Below are 18602 nucleotides of genomic sequence, written 5' to 3'. Positions count from 1 at the left end.
CCCCGCCAATTAAGACGCCGAACACGATCCGTGTTGCGCATTCCTCTGCCTAGCTTGCATTGTCGGGTGACCTGTGCTTTTGCAGCCGCACGTAGATCCTGCGCGGGTGCGATTCCACGCGCGGCCGCGGTGCACTCAGCGGAGCGCATTGAGTTTAATGCTGTGTCTCACCCGCTCCCCCAGGTGCTCCCACGATTCACATGACTCATACACGCTCCCGTCACCTCCCCCCCCCCTCTTTCTATCCCTCCCAAATCTTCCAGGAAATCCTCTCATCCTATCTCTCGAGCCACCCCACCAGCCCCATGGCGGTCAATCTCAAAGCCTGCAACGCATTCAGGTGGGGCCAGGGGACCTGGAGGGTCACTTCTTGCACAAACGACGGCGATCGTGCGTCACACACGTGCGCATGGGCGTGGGCAAGGACTGACAGAAGCGCGCTGCTCTGCTGAGGGCCGCGCGCCTGCCACAGCACCTAGCAAGGTTGCCACCCACGCCTTGGCCTCGCGTCGCTGTTTGAGTTTGAAGCCTGGGTGTGGAAAGTCATCCCGCTCGGGTCCGGGCACACACCTCTTTCCGCCGCAGCCCCGCTGCACCTGGCCCTCAATTATCAGAAGCTTTGACATGCGTGCAGAGGGAGCGCTGTCTGGGCAGCTAGCTGCATGGTGATACTCGACACAGCTGATAGACAGGAACCCCCACTGAATGACCAACCGTCTCCCCCATCAAACCACGAGCTCCGTCCCCATTGTCCTTCTGCCCCCCAGGCTGTCTGATGGCAAGGCGGCCGAGGCGGCGCTGCGGTCGCTGCAGGACGCGGGGGCGGGGCGGGCGCTGTCGGAGCAGCCGCTGCTGCGCCACAACGTATGCGTGTTCAGGAGCGGGGAGGGCGCGCTGCAGGTGCGCGTGCAGCGCGGCGAGGCGCGGCAGCGTTGCAGCCTCGTCGCCTCTTGCGTGTGTGCCGCCGACAAGGGAGGGGCTTTTGCCTGTCGATGTCCTTTTGGCGTGTGTCGGCTTGCGGCCTGCCTGGCGCCATGGTGGGGCGCAGCAGCAACTGAAGCACGGGCACTGCTCGAGAGCACGCCTGCGCCCGCAGTCGCCTGCCGAGCGCGTCGCGTCCGCGCTCCACGCGCGCACCAAGCGGCCCGCGCTCTGCCTCACCCCTGCCAAGATGTATCACGCCGCCGCCTTGGCACCGCGCGCCGCCGTCGGCGCGATGCAACGTGCTGCGATTGCGACACGCTGTGCCGCCGCCGCACACACGCGCAGGTGCTGCCGAGCCTCAGTGGCGTTCTGCCAGAGGCGCGGCTCAATCAGGTGTGTTTCGTTGTTGCCACAGGCGCTCATGCCTGTCCGTCCACCATCCGCCGATGTTAATTGCAGAATACATATCTCGAAGGCAACAGGGTTTTGCAGATACAGGGGGTCGCTGCGAGGGCTGTCTGACAGGAAGCCACCCACAAAGCGGGCAAGACCCGTGCCGCATGAGCGACCCGCTGCACACGCGCACACGCGCACACGCGGTCAGGAGCGCGCCACAGCCTTGCTTCACGCCGCCGTCTGCAGCACAGGTCGTGCAGTGCGCACGAGCGCAGGTCCTAGCCCCCACCTATGCTAGAAACCCAACGTTCGGCTGTATGCTCGGACAATGTTCACATCCACACGCAAACCTTTTTGCATAATTGAGAGATCAGATGCGCAACGTTCTCACGCAGGTCATATTCCACCTGCGGCGGGGGGACGTGGGCGAGGCGTACGCGCTCGTGAGGGACGCGGCGCCCGCGACGCCGCAGGAGTACATCCTCAAGGCGCGCCGCGGCCGAAACGGCTTTTGGGGGGGGGGCATATGCTGCACGGGGCTTTGAAGGCTGGGGGGGCTGGCGGCTGAGGCTCTGGGGTGACGGTGGGCAGCGGCTGCAGCTCGAGGGGCTGGGGGGGGGGTGACGGCTGGGGCTTTGCCGCAGGTGCGGCGTGGGGACTGCGCGTGGCGAGGCAGGGCTTGATCTGGTCCGCTGTGCAGCTGTGCTCAAGAGCGGCGCTGCTGAGAAAGGCGCAAGGAACCATTGAAGGGAGGGGAAGCGTGGCGCCATGTGGTTGCAAAAGGAAAGACGGCTGGGTGTTTTGCACTACGGCAAGCTCACATGCGCCCATACACACACACGCACGCACGCATGCACGCATGCGTGCACGTGCACACATCAACCAATAGCCCACACCTGCGGCCCCACCACCCCCAGGCGGTGGTGTATGCGGTGCTGGGTCAGCGCGAGGGCAGCGCAGACCTCCTAAAACAGGCGCAGCAGGACTTCCAGGTGGGCGGCCCCACATTTTCTGATTGCAGGCAGGGTGCTCTCAATCCGAGCCTGCAGCCCCCTGGCTGCAAGCAGGGTGATCTCAATTGACTGGAGGCTGCAAATCCCCTGGTTGACGGCAGTGTGCTCCCAATCGACGACCTGCATTTGCATCGCGGCGGTACAAGGCTGCAATCATGATTTTGAGGGTGGATTGGTGTCGGTCGTGTGTCCGTCTAGGGGGCAGGTCAGGTCTTTCAGAAGCGCGGGATGCTTGCTGATGGACCAGTAGGGGACCTGGCTGTTGCACCAGTCCAAGGAACGGCGACCCGAGGATGCGCCTTGCGCCCTCGCCCACCCGCTGGCTACCCACTCGCACCTCGGCTCGCCCCAGCACACAGCGCCCACCCCTCCGCACCCCGTCCCCCCCTCCCCCAACAAATATCTATCCCCGCCCCACGCCTCAGGCCGTGGGCGCGAGCCCTGCGGAGTGCGACACGATCCCCGGGCGCCAGGCCATGGCCTCCTGCTTCTTCCTGCTGCGCCAGTTTGACGACGTCCTGGTGTTCCTGGAGGTGAGTGGGCTTGTGAGTGTGTGAGTGTGTGTGTGTGTGTGTGTGTGTGTGTGTGTGTGTTGCTTTGCATGTGTGTGTGTGTGCGTGTGTGTGTGTGTGTGTGCGTGTGCGCGCGAGGGTGCATGTGTGTGCGTGTATGTCTCTGTGTGCTTCATGTTTGTGTGTGAGTGGTGCGTGTGTAAGTGTCGATTGTGTGTATGTTTGTGTGCGTGCGCGCGGGCATGCGCGTGGGTGCATGCACCATTGTGTGTTCAAAACTCGCTGCGCTTGGCCCCACCGCCCACCGAACCGCGCGTCAGTCCGTGCGGTCCTACTTCCCCGACGATGACGACTTCAACTGGAATTACGGCATAGCCCTGGCCGCAGCCGGGCGCCACGCGGAGGCCGAGGCCGCGCTGGCAGCAGTGACGAGCGAGGCCTACAGGTGCGGGCTAGCCTGCTGGCTCCAGGGGACGGCGTGCAGGTGCTAGCCATGGCCTGCCGGCTGCAGGGGCCGGCTGGCAAGGCCGGCAACTAGGGTGCTTTTACCCTTTTTCGAAACCCTAAACCTACCTCCATTGCAAAGGGGCCGGGCCCTGCAGTTATCCATATGCATGTGGGCGTATCTACACACATGTATGCGTATTTTGCAAAACATTTGTGTCTTTGCGTGTGCACTGGTAGGGGTGCAATCATCAATGCTGGCATGGCTCCCACCATGCCAGCAAGTCACGCCTCTGCACACGCGCGTCGCAGCACAAGGACCGCCCCCACACCACAAATCCCCTGCCATGGACTGCCGTGCGGTCCCAGTCGTCGCCCCGGCCCCGTGCCCACGCCTGCCCACGCCCCGCGCCCGCGCCCCCGCCCGTGCCCGCACCCCTTTACCCGCCTCAGGCGCGAGGACGCTTACGTGTCGTGGCTTGCCAAAGCCCTGATCGCCACCGGCCGCGCCCCCGCGGCCTGGGAGCTGTACGCGGCCCACGAGGCGTCGGGGGCGGCGGAAGACCGGGGGGCGCTGCTGCGGCTGATCGCGAACGACGCGTATAAGATGGGCCAGTTTGCGGTAGCGCTGCGGGTGGGTCGGGCGCGGGGTTGTGCGAGGGAGTTTGGGGCGGCGTGGTATTGTCACCTTGGCAGGGCGGGCGTGTGTGCGGGGCGTGGGACGTCTGGCGGGTTACTATTGGGGACTGGCCTGCGCGCGAGCTTGTGGGCGGCAGGACCTTCGACACGCCGCGCCCCACACCAGGCCACCCCCGGCGCCCAAGGCCTGGGCGCGCACCTGCTGCCTCTCGCGCCGCGAGCCATCTTGTCTTTGTGTGGTGCATACGTGCCAGCGACTAACCCGGCCCTGCTGTGCAGCTGCCAAGCACGCCTGTACTCCAGACATTCTTGAGGCTTGGCCCCCACCCACGCACGCACGCCGACGCGTCAACCCAGTCTGAAACAAGCTCGCTCCATGCACGCACGCGCATTGACACTGAAATGCATCGCAGGCATTCGACGCCCTGGAGCGTCTTGACCCCGACCCGCAGCACTGGGAGGCGAAGATGGGTTCGGCCGCGGGGGTGCTGCAGGCGGTCATTGCGGGTGCGCAGGGTGGGCGGGTTGCCACACCTGACAAGGGCATAAGGGGGGGTGTGAGGGCAAATTACCGTAGATGTGGGACTGAGGAGTAGGGCGCTGTCACTGGTGGGCACGGATGAATTGAGTTTGTGGATGTGTGTGCGTGGGGAAGGTGAAGTGGCGCATTCGTTTGTGCGCAAAGGGTTGGGTGTATGTGTGTGAACGGGCGTGCTGGAGGGGAGGGGCCGGGGTTGCGAGGGCGCCGGTGCATCAGGCTTTGCGCGATGGGGCGCCATTTGCACAGCGCGTATCATTGGCGGGGAGCTTTATGTTCAATGCTTCATGAGGCGCTGCTGAATCCCTGCTTTAGTCACGCCTCAAGGGACCCATCACCACGCGCGCCCACCCAGGCAAAGAGCATCCCGAGGCGCTGTCAGACGCGGCGGCGGTGCTGGCCGCGGGCCCGGCCAGCGGCGCGCCGGCGGGGCCCGCGGCCGGCGTGATGCTGCGGGTCATTAGGGGCTGGGCGGCCGACAATGGGATCGAGCTGGATGTCTGAGGGCGGGGGCTGCGTGGTGGATGGGGGGGGTCGGTGGCGGACCAGCTGAGGCGCTCTGATGTGGTTGTGGTGGCGGCGGCTGCCTGGTTGTTTCCTTCCTTCTCTCCGGCGCGGATCTGTCCCAGGCTGCCAATTCTGTTTGGACGACAATGTGTTGATTCGAAATTTCCTGTCAGCGTTGGATGTGCAAGTGTGATGCAGGTATATGGGTTTGTTCTGTGGACATAAGGGTGAGAGGTGACGGAGAGCGGGGCAGAGGGCTCGTATGGTGGAAATGCAGCGTTATCTTAGCTGCAGAAGCGGGAAAGAGGACAGCAGGCCAGCAGGGGGAGCGATAGGAGCCTTGCGTGGTGCCAGGAAGGTGGCAGTTGTTGCGGTACCGTCCCATGCTCACATGCGGCGCGTAGCACCCCGTACCAGTAGCGGCACACACAGCGGTTGTGGCGCCATAACAACAATCTTTACCGCATATTAGCGCGCTTCAAACACCGAACGGCCATGGAGTACGGTAGAAAGCGAGAGAGCCGCCCAGTGTCGGGTGCATGACTATGAGACCCGACATAGACATTACCATGCTGCTTAGCCAAGCAACATATTCGGTTCTTAAGTATATAACAGGTTAATACTCAGGGCACTCGCTCCAGTTCACCCGGAGTCTTTCTGATCGCCGCGTTTCACAACTTGGGCTCTCGCACCGCGGCGGTGTTAGAGGCATTCCGTCGCAGACAACAACCCAAACATGGAATTACTTACAAATTACACATATAAGGGACCAGGAGGGCGTCGCGCACAGACAGTCCCCATGCGCCTGGTGCCGCTCGCCGTGCTGCTGCTCCTGGCGGTGCCTGCGCCCAGTGCAGCGCAGCGCCCCCAGGACCTGTGAGCAGTGGGTAGGGGTCAACCGTGTTGCTTGAAGACGCGCATGGTGTCTTTCGCGTGCATCTCACACCGATACATGCTCGAGGGCACACAGACATGCACGCACCTGCTGCCAAAAGGACCTGCGCCCCCGCAGTGACCCAGCCACACCGTCCGAATATGGCACTTACGTGGTATGCCGCTTGGAACCTCCACCTGGATGTGCAGGATGCGAATGGAGAAGAGGCGGCAGGATTACCTCAACTCAATCAACCAAATCAGGAGTGACGCCGAGGGTGAGGCACCTGGCAGCCGCCTGCGATTGGGCCAGCAGTGGATGCCCCAAGCCTGCCTATGTAAATAATCATGCGCTACACTTGCCTGCATGTGCACATGCGGACGTGCAGCTCTACCCCAGCTCATGCTTGGTCACAAGCTGACTGCAATAATTGCCAGCACGCTGAACCCCACCACCGATGTCGTCAACTAAACTTCAAAACTGACTTGTGCACGACATTGAATTAACGCTTTTCCAATTACCAGCACACAAAGCCGCGACCGGCGGCGTGTCCGCCAGCGCCGCCCCCGGCCGCTTCACGCTGTGGCACAAGCTTCCCGCCCTGCAGCCCGGCCCCCGCCAAGAGCGGTGTCCCAAGTTCTCAAAGGCCAACCTGACAGACGCGTTCACAGCGCGGTGGCCCGAGGCGGGGGACTCGCTTGTGTTCAACCAAGCGTACCAATGGCACGACACTGACTGCTATGTGAGTGCGCACGCATGCGGCGAGCAGCTTCTGTGCAGCTGCACGGCGCACGCCCGCAATACACACGCCACCCGCAGCCCCGGCTGGGGGGTGAATGAGGCAGCTGCATTGCCAGCGCGACTCACCGGTTAGGGAAGCGTTACATGAAAACGTGTTGCTGCAGCAAGCACACTTGAGGTCAAGGAGGCGGTAGCTGGGTCATCAACAAGGTGCCTTGACAAGTCAAGGGCATTGCAAATCGCGCTGCCAGGCAGCGCGAGGATGGTGACCTGCACATACATGACGTGTGTTCACCCCTGATTCAACAAGCTCCCCTTACCTTCCGCCACCCGCGCGTGCAGATGTTGGTGTTCGTCCAGCCAGGGGCCGCCTCGTCGATGGAGTCTGACGTGGCGGCTGCTCTTGGCGGCGCAAACCCAGTGGACGCGTACTGCAAACTCCTGGGCGGCAGGTGGGGGCCGATCCTGGAAGGCAACACGCTTGTCGGCTCAGGGGCGCCGCATGTACAGCAAACACAGTTGCCCCAAAATCAGAAGTTTGCTGTGGTCTCTCCACCATTATAGCGAGCAGTTTGCAAGCGAGGCTGAGTTGCGAACAAACTTTGTGCAGCATCCAGTGTTGTCGTCTGTGCTGTTGTTAAAACCTCCCCCCAAGCCGCTGCCAATGCAACATGCAGCCTGCCGCTACCCTGCCTGCCTTCCCCGCAGCTTCTGCTCCGACATCAAGGCGTTCTACCAGGCGGGGCTGGAGAGCGTGAGGCTCAACGAGAAGGCCCCTGCCTACTGGCCGGGCGACCCAAAGTGCGCAGCTGCTTGGGGGCGGGGAGCCCTCGGGTCTTCTGAGTTCGCGCGGCTGTGGCGCGCTATCACACCTCGTCACATGCAGATGTTTAAAATTATCTTTACCATACACCACCAGTCGGCAGAGGCAGCTGATACCTCCCCAATTTTGGAGTGCTTCCTCCTTGTCTCCGCTCTCTCCACCCACAACCTGACCACTCCCCGCACCCTCCCCACCCCCCATGCAAAAGGTGCGAGAAGCGCTTCTTTGACCAGAGGCTTGACCACTTTGACTCCAGCAGCACGCAGACCTTCAAGCAGATGTACTACGTGAGCAGTGTGGCAGCACAACCTTGTGTTTGAAGGGTTGTTTCCAAGGACTTGGCGGGGGCCTCAGGAGCTGAGCTTGGCTGGACAGTCCTGGTCAAAGCCCGTTGCCATACCACAAGGTGCAGCACCCGCGCTCAGGCGCCTCTGCTCAAGGGTTTATTGCAAATTCTAACTACGTGCGCAGGTCTGCTCGGAATTCTGGCCCTTGGACCCCGCTGTGCAGAAGGAGAAGGGCACGATTATATTTGAGCAGGGGGCTGAATCCGCCCTGTCAGGCGTCCCGATGTCAGCGATGATCTGGGACCATGCCGCCCCTTACAACGCGCTGGTCCTGGCTCTGGAGCACAGGTGAATAGGGTCGATAGGGTTTGAAGGGCGTTGAGAGTAGACGACTGGCAATCTCTATTGCACGACCCGGAGCTTGCATGCGCCTGGACCACCCGTTTGGTTCCGGGCACCACACGGACGAGGCTCCCTGTTTAGCGCTGATGCGTTCAGGCCCCGGGAAGGCTCCGGTCAAACCTGGTCAAACCGGGTTTTGAGCCCCTCTCAAATTTTTCTCAACTATGCCAGGTACTATGGCGAGTCATTCCCATTCGAGCCGCCAGAGACGGCTTACGTGCCGACCAAGCAGCTGCGGTACCTCGACGTCGACCAGGTGACTAATAGCGCGACTCATCATATGTGCATGCCTGACCCCATTTTCATCAAGACTGGGTGTGGCGGGGCCTGGACCACGCATACTGGGTGTGTGTTGATTGCATTTTGGCGGTGCGTGCTGTGCAGCACAGACGTGTGCATGAGGACCCGCCTGATTACGCAAGCACTGCTCGTCACGCTTTTGCCCCTGACAGGTCCTGCAGGATGCCGTCTACTTCTTGGCAGAGATGCGCAAGCAGATGGCCATCCCCGCCGCCGTCCCCGCGGTCGCGTTTGGCGGCAGCTACGGGGGAGAGGTCGTCTCATGGCTGAGGGCGTCCCAGCCCGACGACTTTTCCGCCGCGATTGCCTCCAGGTGAGCGTGTGCGCTGCGAAGTTGTCGAGAATGAAGAGGAGGCAGACGCAGCTGTTTCAACACCTGATTCGATGCGTCCCAGCAGTCAGGAGTCCTGGGGCACTGGGAATCCAGACCCAACTCCACAAATGAGAGGCGCCTCAATCCTCCCTGGCCTCTCCGAGATTCTGTTGTTGCCACTCCCATTACCGAACCATGCCGCTCAAGCCCACCCCAGAACCAAAGCAAAGCAACCCAACTCGACCACATCAAACCACACCCAACCCACCCTAATGAACGCCCCCTCCATTGTCTAACTCCTCCTCCTCCCATGCACCCGCAGCGCCCCCGTCCAGTTCGTTGTAGGCACCCCTCGCTGGGCCAAAAACGGCGACCTCTACCACGAGGCCGTCGCCGCCGCCATCCGCGCCGCCCACCCCCAGTGCAGCGGCCTCATCCGCCGGGGCCTGGACGAGATCAAGCGGCTCAGCAGGACCGCCTCGGGGCGCAGCGAGCTGGCGCGGCGGATGGGGATTTGCGAGGGGGAGCCCGAATTGACTGAGGCGTCGGCGATTGCCCTGGCGGAGCGCTTCTACTGGATGTTCCCCAGCTTTGCCCAGGTGTGTGTTGCGGATTTGGAGGACTGTCATGTGCCACCGTCCCCGGCAATCCAGGGTCCTGAGTGTCGAGGAAGTCGCGGGGTGCCGCCGCCTATCGTTGGTCGCTACGCTCAATCTCAAGTTTGTTGCCGCCGCTGAGCTGGCGCAGTGGGCGCTGCGTCATTTGCTGTTCCTGCCCACCTGTCCTGCCACAGACTCACAAAAGCCTCGTCTCTCCACGCGCCTTCCCCCCCTCCACACACACACACACACACACATATACACACACGCACGCACGCACGCTCACACACAGTACGACAATTCGCCACCGGTGTACGGCACCCTTGCCGCCGCGTGCAACGCGGCTGTCGCCGCCGCCGCCGAGGCCCCGCCGAGCGACAAACTGGCTGCGATGAGGGGCCTCGTGGACTTCGAGAGCAACACGATGAAGTACAATGAGTACATGGAGTGCTATCTGTATTCTGAAGATGGCAAAGACAATGACCGCCTGGTGGGTGGCGCGCCCTTGGAACAGATAACACCCGTCTGCCGGCCAACCCCCGTTTGTTGTTGCAACCCAACGACGCCGGGCTGCGGCCCGGGTGCGCGCGAAAGGTGGGGGGGCGTTGAGGCCCTTGATTTCTGCACGCAAGAGGCTTGGCTTGCAAATTGCACGCCGTCGAGCGCGCCCGCCACGCGCGCGCCCGCGCGCCTGCAAAGCACGCGCTCGCGGCTGGGCGGTTTCGCTCGCGCGGCGGAATTGGGGGCGCCGCCTGATTCGTATGCTCACAAATGGGATCTCTTGTGTTGCCAGGTGTGGGACTTCAAAACCTGGAGTGCGGAGTTCTTGAGTTACACACTCTACAGCTACCAGGTGGGCTAGCCGACCGACCTACTGTGTGCGTGCTTGCGTGGAAATATCAGCACTCGTCCTGTCTTGTTGCTAGTGTGGGCGCACGGGTCCTCGTTGCGTGTGAACCCTAGTGACTGGCTGTTTCTTCACACGTTGACAGCCATTACAACACAGTGCATCGCCCGCCTCACGATGCCCCCTGCCTCCATTGCTCGCCGCCGCAGTGCTGCGCCAACGGGGCGGTGTTTGCCAACTTTATGACGCGCAAGGCCGACCGCCACGACGCCTACCTCTCCTACACCGTGAGGAAGGAGAACGTGGTCCGCGACTGCCAAGAGGTCTTCGGAGACGGGTGAGAAACCCCCGCACAGCGGATATCACAATGGCCGTGCTTCAGGGAGCGCATGGCTGAGGGGCGGCCCCCTTCCTTTTCGCACGCGGTGTCCCAGTGGATACTCTCCACAAGGACATGACTAAACAATCTGCAGCTTCGCGCCGTCTAGGGATGGGTGGGTCCGGTGGCTTCGCCATTTCGTTCGGCGTCTCAGGGCCCCTGCGTGTCCGCCTCCCGCTCCCTGGCCCCAACCGACCGAACGCGCCGCGCCGCCCGCCGCTTTGCAGGGACTGGGTGGTGCCCACCAAGGCCATGGTGGATTCGTACGCCCTCATGCGCAAGAACGGCGGAGTGGTCTTCACAAACGGCCAGCACGACCCCTGTGAGCACCCCGCAGGCCACGCCCCTTGAACCCACCTTGGCCACCTCGCACGCCCTGCACCCTGCTGCTGCTAAACCCTTGTCTCCTTGACTGCAGCCGTAGGCCATCACAAGCCTCCCCTGTTTTTACTGCGTTTCCTGGCATTTATTGCAACAACACTGCCTGCACACGATTTGCTGAAATGTGTGCAAAAATCATGATGGCCCCAAACTCCTCAGGGGCTGGCGGCGCCCCCGCTGGGCCCTCTGAGCTGTCGAGCCCGGCCAACGGCGGCATCGGCTACGTCACGTACCCCGGGGTCGCCCACTGCTCGGACTTCTACTGTGAGCGGTGGCACTCAACATAGGCTGATCAATTCTAATGTGTGCCTGCACCCTCTGTGTTGCCTGCTCAGGCGGAGGATGTGCACTCCTGCGACTGGATGCATCTGAGCGGGGGGGCGGGTGCATCCCAGGATCCTCCGACGCCCTGTCTTTAAGAATTGAGTTTGTGCCCCGGGTCGCTGTGCAGGCTTGGGGATTTTAACATGTATATCTTTCCTCCAGGAAAGTACCTGAGAAGGGACTGACTTTATCGATTGCCACCCTGCAGGGTACGACCCAATGGAGCCGGCAGAGAAGAAGGCGCTGAGGACCAAAGCCATGGGGTTCGCCATGACCTCGGCGGAGATCTGGCGCAAGGCGCGCCTGTGAGATCTCAGATCTGAACCTGTCACACACACTGGGTGTCAGAAAGTGGTGACCTTTGTTCGTGCACTCATTGCACTGCTTCCTCAAGTTTCCCATTGCACTTTTGTAGTGCACAGGCACTGATAACGCACGTTGCATTCACCGTCACGATACCTCATTGCTGACCAAGCAATGAAGATGTGCTAGTCCACTTCCTTGCACTGAAAGATGCGCAGCATAGTCAGCACTCCTCAGCACCTTCCCACCTCATCACCGCCACTCACATCAAGTGGCACCTCTAGTCAACGCAGGAGTGAAGGGTGTAAACCCATCCATGCGCACACTCCCCCGCAACGAACTGCCCAGCTCCCTGGCAGACTGCACACGCTCGCCAGCAGGCAATGCACACGCATTTGCTTTACCACATTTATATCGAGCGCGTCGGCACTGCCTGCTCAGCTGATGGGTGCCAGTAGTTAGGCAAACCAGCATTTGTAAAACACCTCGAGTTGGGTTTGCTTGCCCATCTGGCCCCCATACAAGTTGATGAAGCTGGCGGCCAAGCGCGCGCCACGGAAGATTAAACCGGCCGGCAGATGACATAAACCCATTTACTGTAGCCCGATGGGATCATGACCGCTTCGACTAAACATTTGTCAGGCCTGGCCCGGCAGCCGCGACTGCACCCACTTAAAGTCCGGCAGCAGCTGCGGGACGCGGCAAAAACAGGGGGGGGGGAGGGGCAGTCGGCTTGATTGTACAGCATCCTGCTGCCAGGGCGCAAGGGATCTCGAGGAGATCACTGCGCGACGCGGAGCCGCAGGAATTTCTGCCGTTGCGCCATAACAGGGGGTGCCCGAGCCGACGCTGCCGGCCCGAACCTCGGCAGCTGCGCGCAGCGAGCGGCCCTCTGCAAAAATAAACGTGCTGTCGAGCATACCGCGCGGCGGATCCCCGTGGAGTGCACGTGTGCGCGTGGAGGGCGGGCCGGGTCCGCCCGCCGCTCACCTGGCAGATCACTCGGCCCCTGACTAAGGCCAGCGGCACGGGGCCGTACTCGCGGCTGTCGCGTGACATGATCAGGTTATCCCCCTGCAGCCATATGTGGCCGGTGGGCACCTGGGCCGTCGGCGGCATTGTGATTTTGGGGGGCGGGAGCGGAATCCGAGTGTTGAGACGGCGCAGGCTGTCCCTTCGAGTCAGCAGGGCGGCCACAGGTCAGGCGCCACAGCGGCAGTGCAGGGCTGGGAAAATCAAGCATGTGTATACGCAGGGCAAAGGGTTGGGCTGGTCGGCCGAAACACCAGGAGTCGGAATGCTGTGGGCTGGACAGCGATGACAGCGCCCTGCCCCAGGCCACCCTCGCACATTTCCGGACTGCCGTCGTCCATCCATTGCACCCAGCAGGCGCCGAGGCTGTTATCAGATCAGGAAGAACCCGCCGTCTGCAATCGCCTTACGCCCAAAGCAGGACCAAGGCCCAAACAAAAAAATCCCTTTCATGTCGTGCACCGACCTGCAACCGCGTCGGCGCCGTGCTGCCCCGTGAATACAGCGACACCGTCTGGCCCTCGACCGCGGTGACGCGCTTGATGACGCTCTCGCGCGCGTTGACCGGCCGGATGCAGATCACGACGTCCCCTGCACGGTCAAGATTGGTCAAGATCGGTCAGCTGTCATGCCGAGCATTGGCGCGTTTCAAATCGAGCTGCAAAGATCATGGTGCTGGAAGTTCTATAACAACATGGTGCTTCTTATTCCTTGTTGGTTGTTTTGTGAAAGTCAAGGTGTGCGTGCAGAGCCGCGCCCGCGAGGACTATGCTGGCGCGCACCCGATTTTCCCTGGTCATTGCATTGCTCTGCCCACCAGCGCCCTGCCTGCAGCGCTGACTCCCTTTTTGACTGATCACCCGTCGCCCCCCACCCACCCACTGACCCGTCTCGGGCCTTCCTCGCAAGACATGCAAACCCATTCGAAGCCCATGCCCTGCTGACGTCACATGCGACCATGATTAGCCGTCTCACCGACTTCGACGCGGTCGTGCACGCCCGGCAGCGCTTCCGCCACGACCACGTTCCAGCCGCGGCCGTTGAACGTCGGGAACATGCTCGGGCCATTGACCTGGATGGGGTGGGGGCCGCGGGAAGGGTGTGCTGATTGGGCGGTGTGTTGGAAGCGGGCCGCGCGAGCGATTCGCCCTGAGCATTGATGGCCACAGCTGCTGCCGGCAGGGGCCACAGGGGTTGTAAGTTCACGGCCCTGACGATCCAGCAGCTGCTGCCGCTGCAAGCAAGGAGGATCCTCTGCAAACACCAAGACAAGGAGACGAAGGGCATCCTGGGGGTCGTCCATCAGGCGGGGCGCGACCATTCCTCCCTGGCCAGAGGTCACGTGGAAAGGCGGCCGCCCCTACGCGGCTGGGCTGCCGCCGTCCTAAGCACGCAACCGATCGACCATACAACAGCAAGGGGATGGCTGCTCCAGCATCGCTGCTGACCTGTGAGAAGAAGCCCACGTAATTGAAGGTGACGTGGAGTACTGCAGACCCCTTGCCGACGGCGACCGCCCATTTCAGCGCCGTTTGGCGCCACGATGGCGCGTCGCCCAGCAGGGCACGGCCCCACCAGCTCATCGGCCGGGGGCGGCCGCCACGGTCTGCTGCCCAGAGAGCCGGGGGTGCGGCCCGCCCGCCGCGCGCGCCGCCGCGCGCAGCGGCGCGTGAGCTGCTGACGCTACGCCGCCGCGGTCATTTGCACGAGTGGGAGAGGGCTAGCCGTTCCGCAATATGTATAATTGAGAGTTGAGTTATTGTGCTATCAAGCTGTCGCTAAAACGAATGCCGGCAATGCTGAGAGATCGCAGCAAGCACGATCTATCCGTACTACAGAAAGTGCTTTGATGTCTACTCTTGAGGAATGCGAAGCACAAGGAGAACCGGCAGTGTTTCGGAAACTAGTGTCCGGCTGGCCTGCACTGCACAAATGGGCCGGGCAGGACGGCGTCCGCCACCTCGACGCCGTCGCCGGCGGGGCGCGTGTGCAGGTGAGGCGCTAGGCGGGCCTCGCTCGGCCGGCTCCCATATCAGTCCACCACAGCTCAGCTCAAACCTGGCGCGCCTCAGCTGCTAGCGTTCCGCCCTTTGCGGTGGACGACCTGCCTGCGGCGCGCGACGCGACCCCGCCCCGCGGTCGGCGCCCCGATGTTGCGACGACAAGGCACCGGCCCGCCCCCCTGCCGCAGGCGATGATGTCATCATCTTCCGAATTCTACGGCAACATGGATAGCCATCAGCCCACAGGCGCGCTGGTGTTTGCTGACGCGGCCACATCATCGTCACTCCGTCTTAACCTAGAGGCACTGCCGGGCGGTGGCCATCTGCTGCCCATGCCGCCGGCATGCCAGCACCCATGCCCGATGCGGCAGCCCCGCCGCCAATGCCTTTGAAACTCCCAAAACCCTGCATTTCCATCCAGAATGCCTGCTGTCGGACGTGCTCGCCCTCGCGGATCGGCAGCTGGAGGGGCGGCGAGCGGTGACGCGCGATGACATCAGCGAGGAGGAGCGGGACGGCGACGTTTTCATGTACTTGGCACAGCAGCCGCTGATGTCACCGGGTAAGGGGGTATCGAGTTCTGTGTGCGCGCGTGTGTGTGTGTGTGTGTGTTGGGGGGGGAGAGGGGTGTATCAACAGGCGGCGGGAGCGAGGGGTGCAGCAGCAAGCGGGCATCATCCCACGAAGGTCAGCCACGGCTCGAAAGCCTGCACTGCAGTCATTGAAAGAAAGCAAGGAATCCACCCCGCTCGGCTGAAAACACACAACAAGACGCTGACCAAAACGCACATGGCCCCAAACTCTTCCGCCTGCAGGCCTGGAAGCGCTGGCGGAGGACGTGCCGCGGCCTCAGCTGCTGGCGGCCAAGGACGTCTCCGCCACCAACCTCTGGCTCAGCCCGCGGTAAGAAGACCCCGCTATGCGACTGCACTGCACGGTCTGCACGCTGTTGTCGCTCTCTGCCCGCTCCTCCCCCGCGCAGCCCTGGATCCATGCAATCTAGCGGTTCCCCGCTTGGCGCACCCTGCACCTGTCCGACCCCACTTTCATGTAAGACATGGCAAGTGTACGACTAGATTATCATGTATGCGCAATACACAGCTCAATCGTGTCGTCGTGATAAATCCATCAAGACAAGAAGCCCGCTGTGCCTCACCCTTGCGCCAGTCCAGGTCCAGCCGCAGCAGCCTGCACTACGACCCCTACCAGAACCTACTGGCCGTCGTGGCCGGCCGCAAGACGGTCACGCTCTTCTGCCCCGAGGCGGCGCCAGCCATGTACCCCCGATCGGTGGGCAGGGGTTGATGCCGGTGTGGAGGGGGTTAGCAAGATTGGGAGTGCATGTGTGTGTGTGTGTGTGTGTGTGTGCGTGCGTGCGCGTGTGTGTGTGTGTTTGTGTGTGTGTGTGTGTGCGTCTGTGCGAGTGCCGGCATTTGACTCCACGTTGACCAAATCCACATCCGCCAGCGTGTGCACGTTTCTCTGCTGCATGTATCACCGGCTGGCGGGCGACTTTCAGGGCAGGGTGCAAAGTTGCCACTGTTGGGCGGCCCGATCGAGCCGGCTGCATCTGCGGTGCTGATTTCCTCCATCCTATAGCCATCGCCCAGCCCACAACCCCACACGCCTTGCCTCCCACACTGCCTGCTGTCACTTTTTCTGCCACAGCCGCTGGGGGAGTCCCCCAACCACAGCTCTGTCAACGTCGGCGCCCCCGACTGCGCGGCGCACCCGCTGCACCGTCTGGCGCGGCCGCAGGCGCTGCGGGTCACGCTGCTGCCCGGGGATGCCCTGTTTATACCTGAAGGGTGGTGGCACCAGGTGGGAATGTCCTGAGGGGTGGTGGCACCAGTTGGGAATGTCCTGAGGGGTGGTGGCATCAGGTGGGGCGGGGGAGTTGCATGCTCGGCGAGTAGGGGTCGCACCCAGCTGGGGGTGCTTTTGCACGCCACCGGTCACGGGGCGGTCCCAGATGGCGGCACTAAGGTGGGCTGCCAGTGCATGCTGGCTGCCCAGCGAGGCGCTCCAGCCTGCGGCGATGCTTCGTTGGCCTTGCCCACTGCGTGCACATGAGGGGCTTGGGCACATGCACGCTTAGGGTGCTTCTGTCCTCGTCCTTCCTCTCTCTATCCCACCTTGTCTCTTGTTTCCTTGCAACCACTTTTGACCACAACGATGCGTGCCAACACACGCACGCGCGTTTCCCTCACCCCCTTAACAGGTCGACAGCGGTGACGCAACCATCGCAGTCAACTTCTGGTGGGCGTCACCGCTGACGTCAGCGCTGCGGAAGCTGCCCCACCTCCACCACTACTATTTGCGCCTGCTGCAGGTCCAGACGGGACTGGGAGCAAAGGGATGTTTTCCACATTGGAACTTCGCACTGAGCTGCTGCTCAGGTGTCTATCTGCCCTTCAGCAACTATCCTTTGGGCTGTGGCGCAGTGCGACCCTCCTGCCACCCCAGCTGCAGCCTCTTGCAGGCCGATGCAACACCTGGCCACACGTAGAAGTAAAGGTGCTTTGCATCGTCTAAATCTGAACACAGACCTGGTCTGCCACGCATACTCACCCCCCCCTGCAGGCCAGCGTTGTGGCTCGCGCGACGCAGGGCCTCTTGGATTCCCTTTCGCCTGCTGCAGCCGGCGGCGCACACCATGACGCGACGGCAGCGGCGGCGGCGGCAGCAGCAGCAGAGCGCTCGGTCAAACGGCCCCGTACGGATGCAAATGCAAGTGGGCGATCCCAGCAGCACGCGGCGTCCGCCGCAGCCAGCGGCGGGGCGGGCAGAGAAGCGGTTGAGATTCTGGCCGGGCTGCTCAGCCGCGACGCGAGCGAGGTGGCTGCGGCCAAGGTGCAGGTTGAGGCGTGGAGGGCCGCGTCGCAGGAGACGGGGTGCAGAGAGGCCGTTGATGGGGATGAGGAACAGCAGCCAACAGTCTCAAATATAGAGCAGCAGGAGGAGCAGGAGCAGGAGCAGGAGCAGGGGCAGGAGCAGGAGCAGGAGCACCAAGAACAGCAACAGCAGCAACAGCAGCCAGATTTGAACCAGCATTCAGCCCCACAGCAACAGCAGAACCAGGAGCGGGGCAAAGGCGTGGTTGGGCAGAGCCTTTGGGAGGACAGTGAAGCCTGGCGTCGCCGCGCGGCTGCCAGCCAGCAGCGGCTGACACGCGCCGCCGTTGAAGTGTCGGCGGCCGCACCCGCCGCCCCTGTGCCGGCAAGGGGCGCCCGCCGGGGCGCTGGAGATGCAGCCCCCTGCTGCGGCTGCAGCAATGGCAGCGGGTGGCCAGAACACGCAGCACCAGCAGCAGCAGCAGCAGACACACTCGGCCTGACGGACCCAATTACGCACGTCTTTGCTGGGCTCGCACCCCTGCAGCTGGCCAGCTCGCTGCACCTCCTCGCCAGTCGCACGCCGGCGGCTCTGCGCCTGCTGCTAGAGGACCGGCTGCAGCCCGTGGGCGCCGAGCTGCTCACCGGGAAGCTGGAGGAAGCTGCCGAGCAGCTGGAGGGGCGCAGTGCCGCACGGGGGCGGCACCAGCAGCGCGGGGGTGGGGGCGAGGCGCAAGCCGGCCCAGGGCTAAATGAGGACGCATCGGCGTCATCATCAGAAATGGTGTCTGAGTCAGCATCACGGGGCGCGGACGAGCTGCCGTTTGGCTCCATGCGCGAGGTGTATGCGGCTATGTACGGGCCAGAGGTCGGCGCCGACCCGGACAAGGTGTTGGGGCGGCTGCTGAGGGGGAAGCTGTTGCTTGCAGCCGCCGTGGCGCATGCTGTGCTGGCGGACCCGTGTGTAATCGATGAATAATTGCTGGCGTTGTACCACTGCATTCCCTCAGCCAGGTCAAAACCTTACTTTGTGTTGCTGTCAATTACATTAGTTGCACACGGCTAAAGATTGTGTCAGATTATGGTAGGAGTGATGGAGGCCGAAGGGGCGGACGGCGGAATCAGGTGTGAGCAGCAGTTCTTCGAAGTCATGGTCAAAGTCAAACGTGGTGGCGCATAAGGCCTGC

At 62.6% G+C, this 18602-nt stretch overlaps 4 protein-coding genes across 4 annotated transcripts; 3 read left to right on the top strand and 1 right to left on the bottom strand.

Annotated features, from left to right (window-relative positions):
• Nucleotides 1-305: 305 nt before the first annotated feature.
• On the top strand, nt 306-4970 carry MNEG_5474 (Tetratricopeptide repeat protein 26; the record flags this gene model as incomplete). Its single annotated transcript, XM_014046053.1, has 12 exons — nt 306-340; nt 768-900; nt 1097-1207; nt 1270-1317; nt 1716-1795; nt 1965-2007; nt 2238-2312; nt 2759-2866; nt 3166-3290; nt 3743-3923; nt 4342-4435; nt 4822-4970. 12 exons carry the CDS (start codon nt 306-308, stop codon nt 4968-4970), a joined length of 1182 nt encoding a protein of 393 aa, XP_013901507.1.
• Nucleotides 4971-6930: 1960 nt separating this feature from the next.
• MNEG_5473 (prolylcarboxypeptidase (angiotensinase C)) lies at nt 6931-11552 on the top strand (the record flags this gene model as incomplete). The annotated part of the gene is made up of 13 exons (XM_014046052.1): nt 6931-7040; nt 7297-7389; nt 7620-7698; nt 7883-8046; nt 8272-8356; nt 8553-8713; nt 9036-9312; nt 9605-9802; nt 10106-10165; nt 10369-10496; nt 10766-10860; nt 11079-11183; nt 11452-11552. The coding sequence occupies 13 exons, from the start codon at nt 6931-6933 to the stop codon at nt 11550-11552; spliced, it is 1656 nt and encodes a 551-aa protein (XP_013901506.1).
• Nucleotides 11553-12184: 632 nt separating this feature from the next.
• MNEG_5472 (inner membrane protease subunit 1) lies at nt 12185-13635 on the bottom strand (the record flags this gene model as incomplete). The annotated part of the gene is made up of 4 exons (XM_014046051.1): nt 12185-12235; nt 12537-12647; nt 13045-13169; nt 13554-13635. 4 exons carry the CDS (start codon nt 13633-13635, stop codon nt 12185-12187), a joined length of 369 nt encoding a protein of 122 aa, XP_013901505.1.
• A 1170-nt stretch (nt 13636-14805) lies between these two features.
• MNEG_5471 (hypothetical protein) lies at nt 14806-18394 on the top strand (the record flags this gene model as incomplete). Its single annotated transcript, XM_014046050.1, has 7 exons — nt 14806-14869; nt 15003-15143; nt 15397-15484; nt 15754-15871; nt 16250-16402; nt 16803-16913; nt 17165-18394. 7 exons carry the CDS (start codon nt 14806-14808, stop codon nt 18392-18394), a joined length of 1905 nt encoding a protein of 634 aa, XP_013901504.1.
• Nucleotides 18395-18602: the final 208 nt, after the last annotated feature.

This window comes from Monoraphidium neglectum (assembly GCF_000611645.1).
Source record: "Monoraphidium neglectum strain SAG 48.87 unplaced genomic scaffold scaffold00818, whole genome shotgun sequence".
Classification (NCBI taxonomy): Eukaryota; Viridiplantae; Chlorophyta; class Chlorophyceae; order Sphaeropleales; family Selenastraceae; genus Monoraphidium; species Monoraphidium neglectum.
Note: the sequence above shows the minus strand (reverse complement) of the source record. Positions and strands in the feature narration are given on the sequence as shown.